Source organism: Trachypithecus francoisi, unplaced genomic scaffold (genome assembly GCF_009764315.1).
Source record: "Trachypithecus francoisi isolate TF-2019V2 unplaced genomic scaffold, Tfra_2.0 Lachesis_group12, whole genome shotgun sequence".
Taxonomy (NCBI): domain Eukaryota; kingdom Metazoa; phylum Chordata; class Mammalia; order Primates; family Cercopithecidae; genus Trachypithecus; species Trachypithecus francoisi.
The window spans coordinates 12,129,073-12,147,608 of record NW_022681457.1 but is presented as its reverse complement, the minus strand read 5'-3'; the positions used below and the strand labels follow the sequence as shown (position 1 = coordinate 12,147,608).

The window sequence follows — 18,536 nt, the reverse complement described above, 5'->3', positions numbered from 1 at the left end:
CTTCTACACTTTGCATTCCTAAACATCACAGAAGGGTGCACCCCTCCAAGTCCTACTGTCCTTCCTATGGGGACTAGGGAGTATTTACATTTAGGGTTTCTTTCCAGGTCTAAAAACTATGCCTGAAGCCAAAAAATCAACCCACCGGCGGGGGATTTGTGAAGATGAATCTTCCCATGGAGTGATAATGGAAAAATTCATCAAGGATGTGTCGCGCAATTCCAAATCGGGAAGAGCAAGGGAGTCAAGCGACCAGTCACAGAGATTCCCCAGAATGTCAGATGCTAACTGGAAGGACGTTTCATTGCACAAGAGGGAGTCAGTGATCCAGCAGAGGGTTTATGAAGGGAATGCATTTAGGGGAGGCTTTAGGTTTAATTCAACCCTTGTTTCCAGAAAGAGAGTTCTGGAAAGAAAGAGGCGCTATCATTTTGACACGGATGGGAAGGGCTCAATTCACGATCAAAAAGGCTGTCCCAGGAAGAAGCCCTTTGAATGTGGTAGTGAGGTGAGAAAAGCCGTGAGCATGAGCAACCTGAGCAGCCTCAGCTCCCCATCCTTTACCGAGTCACAGCCAATTGATTTTGGGGCAATGCCATATGTATGTGATGAGTGTGGGAGATCGTTCAGTGTCATCTCAGAATTTGTTGAGCACCAGATCATGCATACTAGAGAGAACCTCTATGAGTATGGTGAGTCCTTTATTCACAGTGTGGCTGTCAGTGAAGTTCAGAAAAGTCAGGTTGGAGGGAAACGTTTTGAATGTAAGGACTGTGGAGAGACCTTCAATAAGAGTGCCGCCTTGGCTGAACATCGGAAAATTCATGCTAGAGAATATCTTGTGGAATGTAAGAATCAGGAGTGTGAGGAGGCCTTCATGCCTAGCCCAACCTTTAGTGAGCTTCAGAAAATGTATGGGAAAGACAAATTCTATGAGTGCAGGGTGTGTAAGGAAACCTTCCTTCATAGTTCTGCCCTGATTGAGCACCAGAAAGTCCACTTTGGGGATGACAAAGATAATGAGCGTGAACGTGAACGTGAGCGCGGGGAAACCTTTAGGCCCAGCCCAATGCTTAATGAGTTTCAGAAAATGTATGGTAAAGAGAAAATGTACGAATGTAAGGTGTGTGGGGAGACTTTCCTTCATAGCTCATCCCTGAAAGAACATCAGAAAATCCATACTAGAGGGAACCCATTTGAAAATAAGGGTAAAGTATGTGAGGAAACCTTTATTCCTGGTCAGTCCCTTAAAAGGCGTCAGAAGACTTACAATAAGGAAAAGCTCTATGACTTTACAGATGGCCGGGATGCGTTCATGCAAAGCTCAGAGCTCAGTGAGCATCAGAAAATTCACTCTCGAAAGAACCTCTTTGAAGGCAGAGGGTATGAGAAATCTGTCATTCATAGTGGACCCTTCACTGAATCTCAGAAGAGTCATACTATAACACGACCTCCTGAAAGTGATGAGGACGAGAAGGCATTCACCATTAGCTCTAACCCCTATGAAAACCAGAAGATTCCCACTAAGGAAAATGTCTATGAGGGGAAATCATATGAGAGGTCTGTTATTCATAGCTTAGCCTCTGTGGAAGCTCAGAAAAGTCACAGTGTAGCGGGGCCCAGTAAACCGAAAGTAACAGCAGAGTCTGCCATTCAGAGCTTCGATGCTATCAACCATCAGAGAGTTCATGCTGGAGGGATCACCTCTGAAGGAAGGGAATACAGTAGGTCTGTTATCCATAGCTTAGTGACTTCCAAACCTCCAAGAAGTCACAGTGGAAATGAATTGGTGGAATCTAATGAGAAGGGAGAATTCTCCATTTATGTCTCAGACCTTAATGATAAGCGACAGAAGATTCCTGCCAGAGAGAACCCTTGTGAAGGGGGCAGTAAGAATTACAACTATGAAGACTCTGTCATACAGAGTGTATCCCATGCCAGACCTCAGAAAAGTGTTCCTGGAGAGGGATCTGGTGAATTTAAGAAGGATGGTGAATTCTCTGTTCCCAGCTCAAATGTCCGTGAATACCAGAAGGCTCGTGCTAAAAAGAAATACATTGAGCATAGGAGCAATGAGACCTCTGTAATTCACTCTCTACCTTTTGGTGAACAAACATTTCGCCCTCGAGGGATGCTCTATGAATGTCAGGAGTGTGGGGAGTGCTTTGCGCATATCTCTGACCTCACTGAGCACCAGAAGATTCATGATAGAGAGAAGCCCTCTGGAAGCAGAAACTACGAATGGTCTGTCATTCGCAGCCTGTCCCCTACTGACCCTCAAACAAGTTATGCCCAAGAGCAGTATGCTAAAGAGCAAGCGTGGAACAAATTTAAGGAATTCAGACAATTTTTTGCTACCAGCAAAGACCTGAACACACACCAGAAAATCTATGACCAAGAGAAGTCTCATGGCGAGGAGTCTCAAGGTGAGAAGACCCGTGGGGAGGAGACCCACGGCGAGGAGACCTACAGCGAGGAGACCCATGGCAAGGGGACAATTGAAGACCCTGTCATTCAAGGCTCAGACATGGAAGACCCGCAGAAGGATGACCCTGATGACACAATCTATGAATGTGAGGACTGTGGCCTGGGCTTTGTGGATCTCACAGACCTCACAGACCATCAGAAAGTCCACAGCAGGAAGTGCCTGGTTGACAGTCGGGAGTACACACATTCTGTAATTCACACCCATTCCATCAGCGAGTATCAGAGAGATTACACTGGAGAGCAGCTGTATGAATGTCCAAAGTGTGGGGAATCTTTTATTCATAGCTCATTCCTTTTCGAGCATCAGAGAATCCATGAACAAGACCAGTTGTATTCCATGAAGGGGTGTGATGATGGTTTTATTGCCCTCTTGCCCATGAAGCCACGGAGGAATCGTGCCGCAGAGAGGAATCCTGCTCTTGCTGGGTCGGCCATTCGATGCCTTTTGTGTGGACAAGGCTTCATTCATAGCTCTGCCCTTAATGAGCATATGAGACTTCACAGGGAAGATGATTTACTGGAGCAGAGCCAGATGGCTGAGGAAGCTATCATTCCAGGCTTAGCCCTCACTGAGTTTCAGAGAAGTCAGACCGAAGAGAGACTCTTTGAATGTGCAGTCTGTGGAGAATCTTTCGTCAACCCAGCAGAACTTGCAGATCATGTAACTGTTCATAAGAATGAGCCTTATGAGTATGGGTCCTCCTATACTCACACCTCATTTCTTACTGAGCCCCTCAAAGGAGCTATACCATTCTATGAATGCAAGGATTGTGGCAAGTCCTTTATTCATAGCACAGTCCTCACTAAACATAAGGAGCTTCATCTGGAGGAAGAAGATGATGATGATGATGAAGCAGCAGCTGCAGCAGCAGCAGCCCAGGAAGTTGAAGCCAATGTCCATGTTCCACAAGTAGTTCTGAGGATTCAGGGGTCAAATGTAGAGGCTGCTGAGCCAGAAGTGGAGGCTGCCGAGCCAGAAGTGGAGGCTGCTGAGCCAGAGGTGGAGGCGGCTGAGCCAAATGGAGAGGCTGAAGGGCCAGATGGAGAGGCTGCAGAGCCCAATGGAGAGGCTGAACAGCCCAATGGAGAGGCTGAGCAGCCAAATGGGGATGCCGATGAGCCGGATGGTGCAGGGATTGAAGACCCAGAAGAAAGAGCTGAAGAACCAGAGGGAAAAGCTGAAGAGCCAGAGGGAGATGCCGACGAGCCTGACGGTGTGGGAATTGAAGACCCAGAAGAAGCTGAAGATCAAGAGATTCAGGTGGAAGAACAATACTATGATTGCCATGAATGCACAGAAACCTTCACTTCCAGCACAGCATTCGGCGAGCACCTGAAAACTCATGCCAGCATGATCATATTTGAGCCTGCAAATGCCTTTGGGGAGTGCTCAGGCTACATCGAACGTGCCAGCACCAGCACAGGTGGTGCCAATCAAGCTGATGAGAAGTACTTCAAATGTGACGTCTGTGGACAGCTCTTCAGTGACCGCCTGTCCCTGGCCAGACACCAGAATACCCACACTGGCTGAGGGCATGGGGTAAAGGTTAGAAAACCTTCACCTAGGACTTGACCCTTACCAAACCACAAAGAATTCAAACCAATCCATGATAATGTCAGTAGGAGACTTAACCTTAGTGTGTTACACACCTGACTTAACATCTCCAAACTCATATTGAAAAGAGAATGAATGTGGAGATTCCAGTCTTAAGCTTTCCCCTTCAGATGTCAGTGTCTGCATGTGGGAAAGCCACAGCACACATCTTACCTTTCTAAGTAATCAGATTGAGAAAACCCTATGAGTATTCCATACTACAAAGGTTGCCCAGACCAACTGTGAATGACACTTGTGTAATGTATATATAGTGTTTCCCGAGGTGTATATAAAATAGCAAATTATGGCAGAACAGTGATCACATATATTTGGATTTAATATGATATATACAGTTACAGTTTACAGAGGTACCTTACCTGGTACTCTGAATTTTTTTTTTTTTTTTTTTTGGAGGAGGAAGAGAGCAACAAATTTGAATATATTTGTAAGTGTCTTAGATCCCAAGAAAGATTTATTGTGCATTATTTGAACCCTGTCAGTATCTTTTTTGAGTAATTGTTTTGTTTCTTACCCTTGAACAGTCTTGTGAAGGTGTGGGCATGATAGATAACATGTCTTTTACTCTTTGCTGTTTGAAAAGAGAAGTACTTTAGCTTCTTTCTGCAGCCATTTCATCTGCACCAACACTTTGGAACCTAATACTGTGTAAGGCTTTACAATATACGGATTGACTTTTTGTGACCCAAATTGATTGGTTCCCACATTGTTATGTTTGTTGAAGTGGTTGTCATGCAAAAATATTACAAGTTTGTTTTCTGGATTTTTTTTTTTTAAACCAACTCAGTATGTGTTTGATGATAGTGAATTGATAAAACCCGAAGCTTTTCCCTGTAAATCTTACATCTTTGCCTTTAAAGAATGGGTTACAACCATCACTAGATCACAGTAGTGCCTAATGAAGGTTGAGAACCGTAGGAGAGGCTCTCATGCTGTAAATAATGATGCAGGCTAATGACCTTTCATCACTTCCTTTGTGCGCTTCCTGCCTTAAGTGACAAGTAGCAACATGGCTTGGGTCCCCTGTGCAGCACCAGCCTATGCTGCCACAAGTCAGTTTGCACCCTAGGTGCCCAGGAGCTAGTATCCTTAGATCTTTCTATTGCTAACTTAATTATCTTCGTTATTTGACCCTCTAACTCCATGTCTAACTTGCATTTAAAAAAAAAAAATTGCTTTCTTTACAGTCAACCCAAGCTTAACATGGACTCAGGTTCCCCAGCAGCCTTAATTTGTTTTGTTAACATCTGTTCCTTCTTTTTCAGCTCTCCTAGAGTATTTCTGAGTGTCGCGTTCATCTAATCTTAGTATTCCTTTTAATCACAAGTTGACCTCACAGCTTGAGGTTTCCTGTGTCCTATTCTGTGGACTACCTGTGCTCCTTTGCTTCCCCTCCCCTTGCATAATAACTATATTAAGAGATTTTTTTTTTTTTGGCCTTGAGTTGGCTGGAAAAAAAAAAATTAAAATTTAAAAAATTAAAAAAAAAAGATTTGCAAAATGTAAGTGTAGATCATTTGAACAAGCAAACTTAAAATACCCACTGGGGGAAATGTGTCTGAATCTTACTCTTCTGGATCTGCAGGATTAGGGCTTGGAAGTATGTCAAGATGCAGGGAGTGTCAACGTTTAGGAAGATTGTAGAGCTGAGAGCAAGAAGCAGAAATGAGTAAGCCAAAGAAGGGAGTCCTAATATATCACCAGATCTAGGAGGGGAGAGGAGACAGACAGAAGAAAACACCAGAGGCAAGAACTGTGGAAGGCCAGGTTGCTGAGAAGGAATTGAGTAGGGTGTCCTGAGCAGTTTGGAAAAGGAGCCTTTGATGGTATGGTGTAGGTGAGAGCTGGCTGCATAGGAAGACCTGAGGTTGGAACGGACATCGGGAAAGCTGAGGGGCAGTGAGGTGTACTACATGGGAAGAGGACTCTTGAAACGAGAATCAGTGTTGATGTTGGGGTGAACTTTGTGGGTTCGTTACTTGGTGTTAACATTGTTGGCTGTGGTAGACCCTTTTCAGAAAGCACCTTGCCATAAGTCAGGGTGTCCGTTCCAACCTTAAGTTAGTGAAAAGGTAGTAACACATGGTAAACAAGAGAGTGATTGCTTAAACCTATCTGTGGACACTTAATGCAGCTGTTTAAAAATGATAATCACGAGTTATGCAGCAACGTGGAAATATATTTACAGAATATTAAGCGGAGAAAGCAGGACATGAAAGTATATTTATACTGCAGTTATAACTGTTTAAAAATATATGCTTATAGTCAAAAGCTGTTGTGGTGGTGTTGTAGGCTTATAGTTGAGCATTATTTTCTTAAATTTCTTGAATGTTCTTTATGGTAGTGTTACTAAAAAGTTTATGATCACATTTTCATTGTGAATATAATTTGAACTCATTATCACACAATTGGAAATTACAGAAAAGTGGAGGAAAAAAAAATCATATTCCCACCATCCAAAGATAGATATAGTCTCTTCTATCTTGTTTATTCTTGTTTCTGTGCACAGGTTTATGATTATAACTGTGTCAAAATGTATATTCAAAATAGCTGTTACGTTACCTTTGTGGAATTATGGTTAAATACTTTCACCTTAAGTTTTTCAAATGTTCCCTATAATAATGTCCTGATAACAGTGTATTATGTATGTCTCCATTGTGTGCATAATACATACCCAGAGGAAAAATTAGAAAATACAGTAAATTATTTTTTAAAATTACCTATATTCCCAACACCCAACAACTACTGCTAACATCTTGATCTATTTCCTCCATCTTGTTTCAGTGCACAAGTTTGTGATTATAAATTGTTAAATATGTGTGCATAAAGTCTGAAATGAAAAGATGTGGAAAATAGCTAAAATAGTGTTGTTGTTGTGGGAATTTGGTTAAATATTTTGTCTCAATTCCTTAAATAATCTTTGGTGTTTTGGTAATAAATTTTATGTATGTATTTTTCCATTACAAATATAATACATACTCATAGAAAACTTTGGAAATTCAGTAAAGAAAATTCACTCATATTCCCAACACCCAACAATTACTGTTAACATCTTGATCTGTGCACTAGTCTGTGATTATTAGGGTGTTAATGATAAGTATGCATAAGTGTCAAAGATGGGAAGAAAGATGGAAAACAAGAAATAGTTGTGTGGTTGTTGTGGGATTATGGTTATTTTGTCTCGGTTTCCTTGAAAGGTCTTCATCATTCTAGTGTTTTGGTAGTCCGCCTTTATTACATATATTTCCATTATATATGAAATATGTGTTCATTATAGAAACTTCAAAGTTACAGAAATGTAGAAGAGAAACTCACCCATGTTTTCACCATCCAAAGACTGTGGTTAACATCTTGATATATTTTCTTCATCTTGTTTCTGTGCACAGGTTTTTGGTTTGTTAATATGGTTGTGGTCGTTCTATCTATCTGTAATAGTGTCAACAATAAAAATAAAGTTAAAAATAAATATTTCCCAGTCTCTTTTGTCTGTTTTGTGTTTGGGGTTGTTAAATATGTTCTTTTGTTAGAGTTATAAATCCAAAAACTTATTCCCTCCTTAAGCCTAAAAGTTTTGGTTTGCAAATCTTACTCTATTTTTAAGTATTACCTATTTCAACGATTACTTCTAAGGGATTTTAAAATACTCTCTGATGTCACATTTGTAACTGCCCTTATGAAACTAAAACATACGTTCCAACAATGTTTTTAAACTTGATAATGAGCACAAGTACATCTTAGTTACTTGAGTGGGCATTTTTAATTGGAAATGTGAGATTGTCTCAAACATAAAAAAATCACAGAAAATAATAAACCCTTAACATAAAAGTATTAATACTATGTTATATAATCTCAGGTGTTTATTCCTGACTCTTGCCTGAGGTTAAAAGGTAATTATCCTGAGTGGGTCATCTCCGTACCGTTTTTCCCCCAAGTTCATTAACCATACTTTAACCTGACTTCCCCACCAGAAACATCCCATGCAATTCAGCAGGTTGTCATCCCTGATAGTAATTTTTAAACATGCCTGTGATTCTATAGTCTTCAGAGCTTTTCAGCCAACTTGCTAACTGGAACCCAGTTGGCGACCACAGTGGGTAGCACCATACCCAATTTGCGACTGCTGTGTCCCTGATTCCATAAGTCGGAGGAGATGATTGTGTATTTCATGTCGTTCATATCACATGATTGGATTATGCTCTTAAGATACAAAAATGTACTTGCCACTAATTCTAACTAGGGTTTGACAGAGTCCTGCATTCTTTCATGTTCTTAGAACTTTATCTCTTGTGGCATCTGACTATTTTGGTCACAGCTTCCATGGTGATTCTGTGACAAGGGGTCATCAGCATAGGTCAGGGTGGGAGGGTCGGGACTTTTTAAGGATGGATTCCCTAAATAATGCGTTACAAAAGGCTGTAAAGGACGGGAATGAAGTGGGTGTCATTAGGGGTTGTTTGACCAATCCTTACACTCTTGGGCAATTCCTTCCTCCACCCCACACCCAAGTTGAAGGAGTAACTAACTTCCCTACTACTATGCTTATTCTGTTAGACTTGACCTCTCCCTCGTGTCAGTTGATTGATGCCCATAGGTTCCTGGTGTCCAGTCAGACTCAGAATGAGGGCTACCTAGGTGGTCATATGGGTTGGGACTGGGTATACTCATGAACAAACAGACCTAGAAGGAAATAGGCCATAAAGCCAAAGGGAATCCTGGTGCCTCACCCACCCCAGTGCCTTGTGGAGTCTGGCTGAACTGCCTGCCCTTGGGTTTCTTTTACATGGTTTATCCACTTTTTGACAAACCTCTCAAGGATTAATGGATGTTGAATCTAAACACTAATTGTTGGGGATCAGAACATTGCAGGGTGAAGAGCAATGAACATATGCTGTCTGCAGGCTAGCCAGCTCTCGAGTTTAAGTCACTTCTCCCCTAGAAAGGCAGGAGTGAGAAGCCGGGACTGGTACCCTATCTCCCCAACCAGCCAGACAGCAGATTGATCATACCAGTCCCTTTTAACCACAGAGAGGGCAGTTTTCTAGCCTCATGGAATAGAGATTCATCCTGGGCTTAGATTTTTCTTTTCCTGCCCGCCAGCCTCTCACGAATGTCTGCCGACTTACTGCATGCCTCGTACCACTTACAGACCATATACAGCAGCAAGGAGTACAGAAAAAATCTGGAGAGACTACTCTCGAACCAAAGTAGTTCAAGAAGGTTCACCAGGATAATTGCATGGTTTCTTCCACAAAGCCAAAGGGTGAATTGTCCAGGATAGCTCTTCTGTATGTCCAGCATCCACTAAATAACAGCACACTGCATGGTTTTGGTGAGCTATCCTGACCCCATTCCTTCTGATCACCATCTCTGCCCCTCCCTCTTGCCAGCAAGGGGATAATTATGGGGTTTGGGGTAGACCAATCAGACTTCCTTACCCAAGAATTTGAAGCTTCAGCAGAGCAATACATGGATTGAAGGTGTTCAAAGCCCAGTCATTCTTATGGCCACACTGAGAAGAGACAGTCTATTATTTCCCCCTAATGAGATTAACGAGTCTTCTCTGATTGCTGTCCTACTAGAAGGACTGATTGTTAACTCTTTACTCACTATTTTAAACTACACAATATTATTCCAATAAGATTCAGTTTCCCCCTTAAATTAACCTGAATGAATTTATGTTGCTTGCAAGCAGAGAATTCTAGCACAGACGTGGTTTCTTTTTAATTTTAATTCTTTCTTATTTATTTCTTGAGACAGGGTCTCTGTTTCCCAGCCTGAAGTGCAGTGGCACAAACACAGCTTACTGCAGCCTTGACCTCCTGGGCTTGAGTGATCCTCTGGCCTCACCTTCCTGTGCAGCTGGGATCCACAGGCAGATGCCACCACACCCAGCTGATTTTTTAATTTTTTGTAGAGACAGGAGCTCAATATGGTTCCCAGGGCTCAAGTGACCCTCTTGCCCTGGTCTCCCAAAATCCTGGGATTACAGGCATGAGCCACCGTGCCTGGCCTAGACATGTTTGTTGTTGTTGTTGCCCTGTCAGAGATATTGATGACCATTCCATACTCAAGAATACTTCTTCTCAAGGGAATCTGTTCTATCACAGCTGAACAGATGGAAAGTTTCTATCTGTATAATCATAACATGATACAAATGTGAACTCACTTTCTCAAAAAATTCTGATTTAAGTTCTTTATTCTCTTTTTTCCCTCATCCCATCATGAGGAAGCACATAAAGAAATATGTTGGTCATTTGCCTGTCATCCTGAATTAGTCTTCAGGGATCACTGTGAGAGAAGTCAACTTTCATTTTGGTTTATAACCGTATTTTGCCTTTATTCAAGAACCATGAGGTCTCATCTCCATGCAAAGTCTTCTTAAAATTTCTCTGACTCTGGGCCGGGCGCAGTGGCTCAAGCCTGTAATCCCAGCACTTTGGGAGGCCGAGACGGGCGGATCACGAGGTCAGGAGATCGAGACCATCCTGGCTAACCTGGTGAAACCCCGTCTCTACTAAAAAATACAAAAAACTAGCCGGGCCAGGTGGCGGGCGCCTGTAGTCCCAGCTACTCGGGAGGCTGAGGCAGGAGAATGGCGTAAACCCGGGAGGCGGAGCTTGCAGTGAGCTGAGATCCAGCCACTGCACTCCAGCCTGGGCAACAGAGCAAGACTCAGTCTCAAAAAAAAAAACCAAAAATTTCTCTGACTCAGAAGTCTCAAGCCACCTTCATTCACTCAATAATCGATGGGCCATTTGTAAGTGTCAGGTACTGTTTGGGGCATTTGAGATTCTGTGGGTGACAAATCAGACATGGTCCCTACCCTCATGGAACCAAGAATATGTGTATATTTGGGCTGCCATAACAAAATATCTTAGACTGGGGAATTTATAAACAATAGAAATTTATTGCTTACAGTTCTGGAGGCTGGGAAGTCCAAGATCAAGGTGCCAGCAAATATGAAGTCTGATGAGGGCTTGCTTTCTGCTTCAAAGATGATGACTTCTTGCTGCATCCTCACATGGCAAAAGAGGCTAGGTAGCTCCCTTGCATATCTTTTATAAGGGCACTAATCTCATTCATGAGGGCTTAGCCCTCATGACCTAATCTCCCCTTAAAGGGCCCACCTCTTAATACTATTGGATTGGGGTTTGAATATCAACATACGAGTTTTGTGGGGACACAAACATTCAGACCACAGAAGTATGTATGGGGAGGAAGGCAGTAGCAATGTATCTCCCAATATGCATTCTCCTGCTCTTACTAAATGTTGACTGGTTATGTGGCTATTTAGAAGAAGTAAATATTTTCTCAGCTTCCCTTGCAGCTAGATGTAGGCATGTGAGTAATGTTTGGTCCATGAGATGAGCACAGTAAAGGTGTGTGTCATTTCCAGGTCACAGCCAGCCTTCTACTCTTTTTCTCCCCGTTCCCCACAAGCTGGAATGTAGATACGATGGTAGGAACTGGAGCAGCCATCTTGGATCAAAAGATGGAAGCCATATATTGAAGATGTCAGAGTAATGAGATAAAAGCTTGTGTCTGATGATTCTTGACTACTTATCCAGGCTTTTACATGAGAAACATCTGTCATATTTAAGCATGTATTAATTGGGGACTCTTCATTACAGGAATGAAATAAAACAAATATTGGGAAATAATTTAAAGCTCATGGGAACGTTGCAAGAATAGTAAAAAGATCACCCATCTTCACTGATTTGGTAACATTTCTCCTATTTGTTTTGTCATTTGCATATTATTCTATATAAACCCAATACATTATTTTTATAACCACTGAGCATAGATTTCCCACATCACAAAGCTCACCTCTAAATACTTCAGTCTGTCACCTAAGAATAATTATTTTCTCTTACATACTGAGGTGCTATTATAACCTTTACACATTTAACACTGACACAATGCTTTTATCAAATCTGTCAATATTCTAATTTTATCAACTTGCTGAATACCCTCCATTTAAACATTCTTTTTTTCTCCAGTACAGGATTCTTTCTAGGGCTAGGACCAGGCCTGTGTTTAGCAGTTGTAAAGTAGCCTCCTTTAATCTGGAAAACCTCCTCAGCCTTTCTTTGGCTTCTAAGTCACACTCTGACACACTTTGGGGTTTGGGGAGCCATTTTCCTATGAATTAGGTTCAGTTTATGCAGTCGTTCCTGGAATACCACATAAATGATTCGGTGTCCTCTCAGGACCTCACATTTTAACCTACAAGAGATCCATGTGCCATCACTGGTGATGCTAGTTTTGATCCACCTAGTCAAGGTGTTTGCCTGATTTACCCACTGAATACTTTCTGGTTTCCCTCCTTGCAACTAATAATCAGTGGGAAACACTTAGATAAAGCAAATAAGGAAGGATTGGGGAATATTTCGATTGGTCCATGATGGGTCACATGTCTGCTGCTGAACCAATCCACAACTGGGGAATGTAGGACTCTTATTGGCCCAGCCTGAGTTGCATGCCTAGCCCTTCCCAGTGGAAGGTCCCAGACTCTCCCTAAAACGAAACAATGAAATTGTGGAGTAAGTCTGTGGTTCTCAAATGGGATTGAATGATTTGCCCTCCAGGGCACATGTGGCAATGTCTGGAAACATTTCTGGTTGTCATAACTGAAGGGGTGATGTTACCAGCATCTCATGGATGGAAGCTGCTCAATACCCTATAATGCACACGACAGCGCCCCCACCCCCAGGACACAGAATGAACCGACCCTAAATGTCAGTAGAGCCAAGGCTGAAAACCCCTGGAGCAGAGGAAGGATGGTTCTGCAAAGGAAGGGGCACAGAGCAGAGACCCAACCCTCCTGTCCACTTTGATGCCTCCCAGCTGAAAATGCCAGCCTGGTGAAGCTGAAAGCCCAGACTCTGGGGTTTAACTGCCTGGTCACAAATATTGCCTCTGCCACTAAAAGCTGTGAATCTTGGGTTATTTCCTTAACTATTCTGTGCCTCAGTTTCCTCATCTGTAAAATGGGACTGATGTTAGTACCCCCGTTACGGGGTTACTGTAAGGTTTGAGTGCATTACTTGTACCATTCTTGGGACATGCCTATTTTATAAATGTTTGTAACATAACTGATTGGGAATTTCCACCCTCGGAGGTTAGATGCACACTTCTAATCCTAACCCTCTGCCTGCCCCTTTCTAATCATACTGAGTGGGACAAGTTACTGAAGCTTTGTAGTCTCAGTTTCCTCTTCTGTAAAATGGAGAAATAACAGAGGCTAGCTTGTGAGGTTTACATGAGATCATAGCACATCAACCATGTAGAAAAGGAAATACTCAACCATTAGATAGGAATAATAGGCTTGATAGAAATTGCTACACCTACTCATTGCTTACCTGAAGACTGTGGTTTCCAGGTAGTATGTGGGTGACATCTTGTTTCTAGGCTTTGAGAAGTAGCTTCAGTAATGGAAGATGTGAATGCTGGTCCCTCAGTTGGATTGACTGAGGCAGCCCAAATCTTGGGACAACTTTCTTTAATAGCACCTTTGCCACCCGATGTGCAGGGTCACTGCAGGTGGCAAAGGTTTCTACCCACCCTGAAAAGGTGTCAGTGAAGATCAGGAGGTATTTAAAGTTCCCCAAGGCTCTGGGCATAACTATGAAATCAACTTTCTCATCTTCCCCTGGACATCTACCTTGGAACTGGACCAGCTGAGGAGCCCTCTCTGAGTTCCTCTCACCCCCGCTATCCCCCCATGGGGTGGGTATCAGGGGTTATTAACATAGCAGGTGGGATGAGTCCCAACCATCTTTTTGATTGACTCCCTGAAGTTTGGGACAGTCATGCTTTCACAAAACCAGTTATAAAGGATTTTTCTCACCAAAGTGGGTGTTAGAGTAAAGTTTTTTAATGGCCTGCAGTGCAACTGTTTTTAGGAAAAGAAATTGTCCACGACGGTTTATTAGCCATCTTGGATGGTCAGGATTCTTGGTATAAGCCCGTTTGGTGGCCTTTTTCCATTCCTTTTGAGAGAAAACAGGGGTTAAAAGAGCAGGACCCAAGAAGAAAGGCAAAAGTGGCATTTGAAATGTGACCTTCCCTAAAGCTGCCTGTTTTGACGCTAGGTTGGATTTATTATTTTCTTTAATTACCTCAACGTCCCATTTCTGGTGACTGCGGCAACGGACTATTGCCATGTAGGCTGGTTTTCTTCCAGCTTCCAATAATCTTAAAATGATGGCAATACCTGTTTATTATGAGTTTAACCTGTCCCTTTCCTTCCAAATAACCCCACGTGGGTGTAAAATGAAATACACGTGCCTGGAATCAATGTATATGGTGAGGACCTTCCCTTCACCCAACTCTAATGCCTGGGTTAGAGCAACAAGCTCTGCTTTCTGTGAAGAGCATCCTGGTGAGAAAGCACTGGCTTGTATAACTTCAGTGGGAGAGAACATAGCACATCCTCCCCTCCTCTGTACCTCTTGCAGATTGCTGCTCCTACCAGTGAACCATTTGACTTCCACATTTTCAGTAGGCTCAATTTTAAGGTCTGGGCTACTGGAGTACACTTCAGCATCACCCCTAAGCAGTTGTGAGATAGGTAGCCATCTTCAGATGGAAGGAGGGTGGCAGGCTTCAAGCTGTTACACACCTTCAAAGTTATGTGGGGGTCATCGATAAGCATGACCTGTAAATGGAGAGCCCTGCCTTGGGACAGTCCTTCTGCCCCCTTTCTTTTAGGAGGGTCTGGGTATAGTGGGGAGTCCAGACAGTTAACTTTTGGGTCTCTTTTGGAAGGATGGACATGACCATCCCCAACCAAAGGCAAGGTGGCCATCCTTTAGCAACTGAGTTCAGCTGCTTGGAAAAGTAGATCATCACCCAGGTCAGTGGGTCCAATCTTTAAATGTGTAGTCCTAGGGCAATTCTTCCCCTCTCATGAACATAAACATGGAAAGGTTTGCTTAAGTCAGGTAGGGCTAATTCTGGGTCCCTCATGAGCTGGGTTTTCAGCTTTTTGAATGCTTGATCACAGTCTGCCATCAGATCCTCCAGCTTCATGGCTAGGGACTCTCCAGATATTTTGGGGGAGTTTTTGAACACCTGGGTCAACATAATCAATGTTAGTTGCTGTTTCCTGCCTGTCTGAGGATCCTGCCATTTGAAAGTGAAGAGGGGCTGGGAGTCTGTGGCCAGTGGGATGCAGAAAAAGTCATCTTTTAGATCCAGGTCTGAGTACCATGTCCAACTTGGAGGCAGAGTGGACCATAGAGTATAAGGGTTAGGTACACTGGGTTTATGTTTTCTGTGACCTCATTAATTGTCCTTAAGTCTTACACTAATTGGTATTTTCCATTTGATTTCTTAACACGGAGGATAGGAGTATTGCAAGGGGATTGACAGGCCCTCAGAAGTCCCTGTTTTCTAAGCTCTTTAATCATTGGGGCCATCCCTTTTAGTGCATCTCGTTTGATCTAGTTTATATTTTAGGATCTCAATAAAGGGACTATCTTTTGCCTTCCCTCACATTTCCATAGGCAATTGTGGTGGCTGACCTTATTCTTGGGGGTGTTCAGAACCAAGTAGGTGGCCCCCTGTGTTGACCAAGAAGTCAACAGGCTTGTTCCCCATGCCCAGTGTCAGCCTGGGCTCCTAGCAGGACGGACACCTTCAGGGCCAATTGAGGAGTACCCAGGACCTGTCAATCTTTTTTTTCTACTTGGACCATCTGCCTCTGTGAGGCACCTGGTGGGACGTACCCTCTTCCCCCTCCCTTCAGACATGAAGGAGATAGTCCGTTTTCCAGTGATCCTCCCCCTTATAGACGGCATGTTGGTTTTGTCCTAGTCCCTTAGGTCTTTAGGATCCTTTCTGTTTGTTAGGGGACCAGGGATCACTCACTTCAGTTGTGGTACTTTATGGATAGGTATCCTGTGAGTTTTCTAGCTGGCACTCGAGAGCAACAGCCAGTAGGTGGGCTTGCCATTTGTCCTGTCTGTCTTCTTTATGTTCTTTCTCCCTATCCCAGTTGTTGGACACCTTACTGCCTAGGTCTACTAGTCTTGAGATGAGAGCATCGAGCTCTAATTTTACTTTTTGGAGTTTATGTCTAATGTCCGCTGTGCTCTGAGAGCTAAAATAGGATTGTTTGTCTCTTCTCTATGGGATTGGTCCACTTCCTCCCTGACCCTTTTGAGAGCAGAGGTATTTTTCTGTTTCACTGAGGAGAATATCAAAAGGGATTGAACATCTGCCCAGTTGAGGTCATGGGTCCAAAACTATTCTGAATGAGGTTTTGAAACCCCTCAGATCTTCCCTTAGTCCTTTAGAATGAGACTTTCAGTTATAAAGCTCTGAAGTTGTGAAGGGAAAATGTACAGCAAACATCTCTCTTTCCCCACTGGGGACCTGCTGGAAGGGGTATCATAGAGTAAGACTGGTAAATGTCCTGCTCCAGGTAGTGGTTGGGCTGAGTCCCTGAGAGGAGTCTGAAGGTGATTGGTAAGAAGGGAGTGTGTTGCCTGCAGAGACCACTGAGAATAAGGGAGCTATAGGTCAAAGATTATAGAATTAAAAATCAAAACCTCTTACAATTTCATTAACACAATAAATTAAATTAACACAATAAAGAGGCCGAGAGAGGTGGCTCACACCTGTAATCCCAGCACTTTGGGAGGCCGAGGCAGGTAGATCACGAGGTCAGGAGTTCAAGACCAGCCTAGCCAACATGGTGAAAGCCCTGTCTCTACTAAAAACACACAAAAAATTAGCCAGCCTGGTGGTGGGCACCTGTAATCCCAGCTACTTGGGAGGCTGAGGCAGAGAATTTCTTGAACCCAGGAGGTGGAGGTTGCAGTGAGCCAAGATCGCACCACTGCACTCCAGCCTGGGTGACAGAGTGAGACTCTGTCTTAAAAAAAAAAAAAAAGTAAGGCCGGGCGCGGTGGCTCAAGCCTGTAATCCCAGCACTTTGGGAGGCCGAGACGGGTGGATCACGAGGTCAGGAGATCGAGACCATCCTGGTCTACACGGTGAAACCCCGTCTCTACTAAAAAATACAAAAAACTAGCCGGACGAGGTGGCGGGCGCCTGTAGTCCCAGCTACTCGGGAGGCTGAGGCAGGAGAATGGTGTAAACCCGGGAGGCGGAGCTTGCAGTGAGCCGAGATCGTGCCACTGCACTCCAGCCTGGGCGACAGAGCAAGACTCCGTCTCAAAAAAAAAAAAAAAAAAAAAAGTAATACCATCAAGAAACCTTGTTTTAACATAGGGGACCAATCTCAGAAAGACTTATGAATAATTTCTTATTAATTATAGCCAACTTAATAATATACAAAATTCCTTTTATAAATTTTCTTCCACAGACTTGATCATGACTTTTACAGACCATCTATGACATGCTTGGACCTTTTGATTTGTTCTATAATACCTCTTTTAAAATAATTGGTCATTTTATTTTAGGACAAAACTTTACCACATGAAATCCTTTTCTTATATAAAATTATTTTCTTTTCTTACCAAAAATACATATTTATGTCTACAAATCTTTTCTCTCTCTCTCTCTTTCTCTCTCTTACTCGTTCTTTTCTACCTTTTAAAATAAATAACTTTTAAATAACCTCTAAACTACATAAAATTATTGTTATCTCAATAAAAAGACAACTTACAGAGTTATATATTATTGCAATTCTTACTTTTAGTAAACTTAAATTTTAGTGAAAATTCAGGAAGCAATAAATCTTGAACTGTTTATCAGATGTTAGCATTTTATAGCTGAAACCATTCTATAATTTTTAGAAACATGTTTTTTTCATATTATAACCCATTTTTAATTGGAAAACACCCCCAACATCTAATGGGTATTTATTATTCAATTCAAAATAATTATAAGATTTTACATGACATGAAAAGTTTGTCTACAAGCACTTTTCCCATTTATATGTACTTAGTTCTTTTTTTTTTTCTTTTTTTTTTTTTTTTTTTGAGACAGAGTCTCCTCTGCCGCCCAGGCTGGAGTGCAGTGGCCAGATCTCAGCTCACTGCAAGCTCCGCCTCCTGGGTTTACGCCATTCTCCTGCCTCAGCCTCCCGAGTAGCTGGGACTACAGGCACCCGCCACCTCGCCCGGCTAGTTTTTTGTATTTTTTCTTTTTAGTAGAGACGGGGTTTCACCATGTTAGCCAGGATGGTCTCGATCTCCTGACCTCGTGATCCGCCCGTATCGGCCTCCCAAAGTGCTGGGATTACAGGCTTGAGCCACCGTGCCCGGCCTCATTTTTTTTTAAGGATTCTTTCTTTTCTATTGTGAGGTCAAATTTACATACATCAAAACATACAAATCTTAAGGATATTATTCAATGAGTTTTGGAAAATATGTACACCTGTGTAACTCAAATCTCTATTAATATACAAAACAATATTGTCAATCCCAAAATTCCCTCATGCTGCTCATCAATCAGTCTCCAA

General features: G+C 42.6%; 1 protein-coding gene across 9 annotated transcripts in view; it reads left to right on the top strand.

The window, feature by feature from the left end:
- The window catches only part of LOC117091797 (paternally-expressed gene 3 protein), a 71,749-nt gene that overhangs the window by 20,872 nt on the left and 32,341 nt on the right, over positions 1-18,536 (top strand). For 5 of the 9 annotated variants that reach the window (XM_033224587.1, XM_033224586.1, XM_033224588.1 and 2 more), the window contains one exon: positions 108-7,570. The exons of the other annotated variants lie outside the window; for them this stretch is intronic. In XM_033224587.1, the coding sequence (XP_033080478.1) occupies positions 108-4,018 (3,911 nt within the window). In that variant the 3' untranslated portion in view covers positions 4,019-7,570. Of the gene's footprint in view, positions 1-107; positions 7,571-18,536 lie in introns of those variants that run through there. 9 annotated transcript variants of the gene reach the window in all.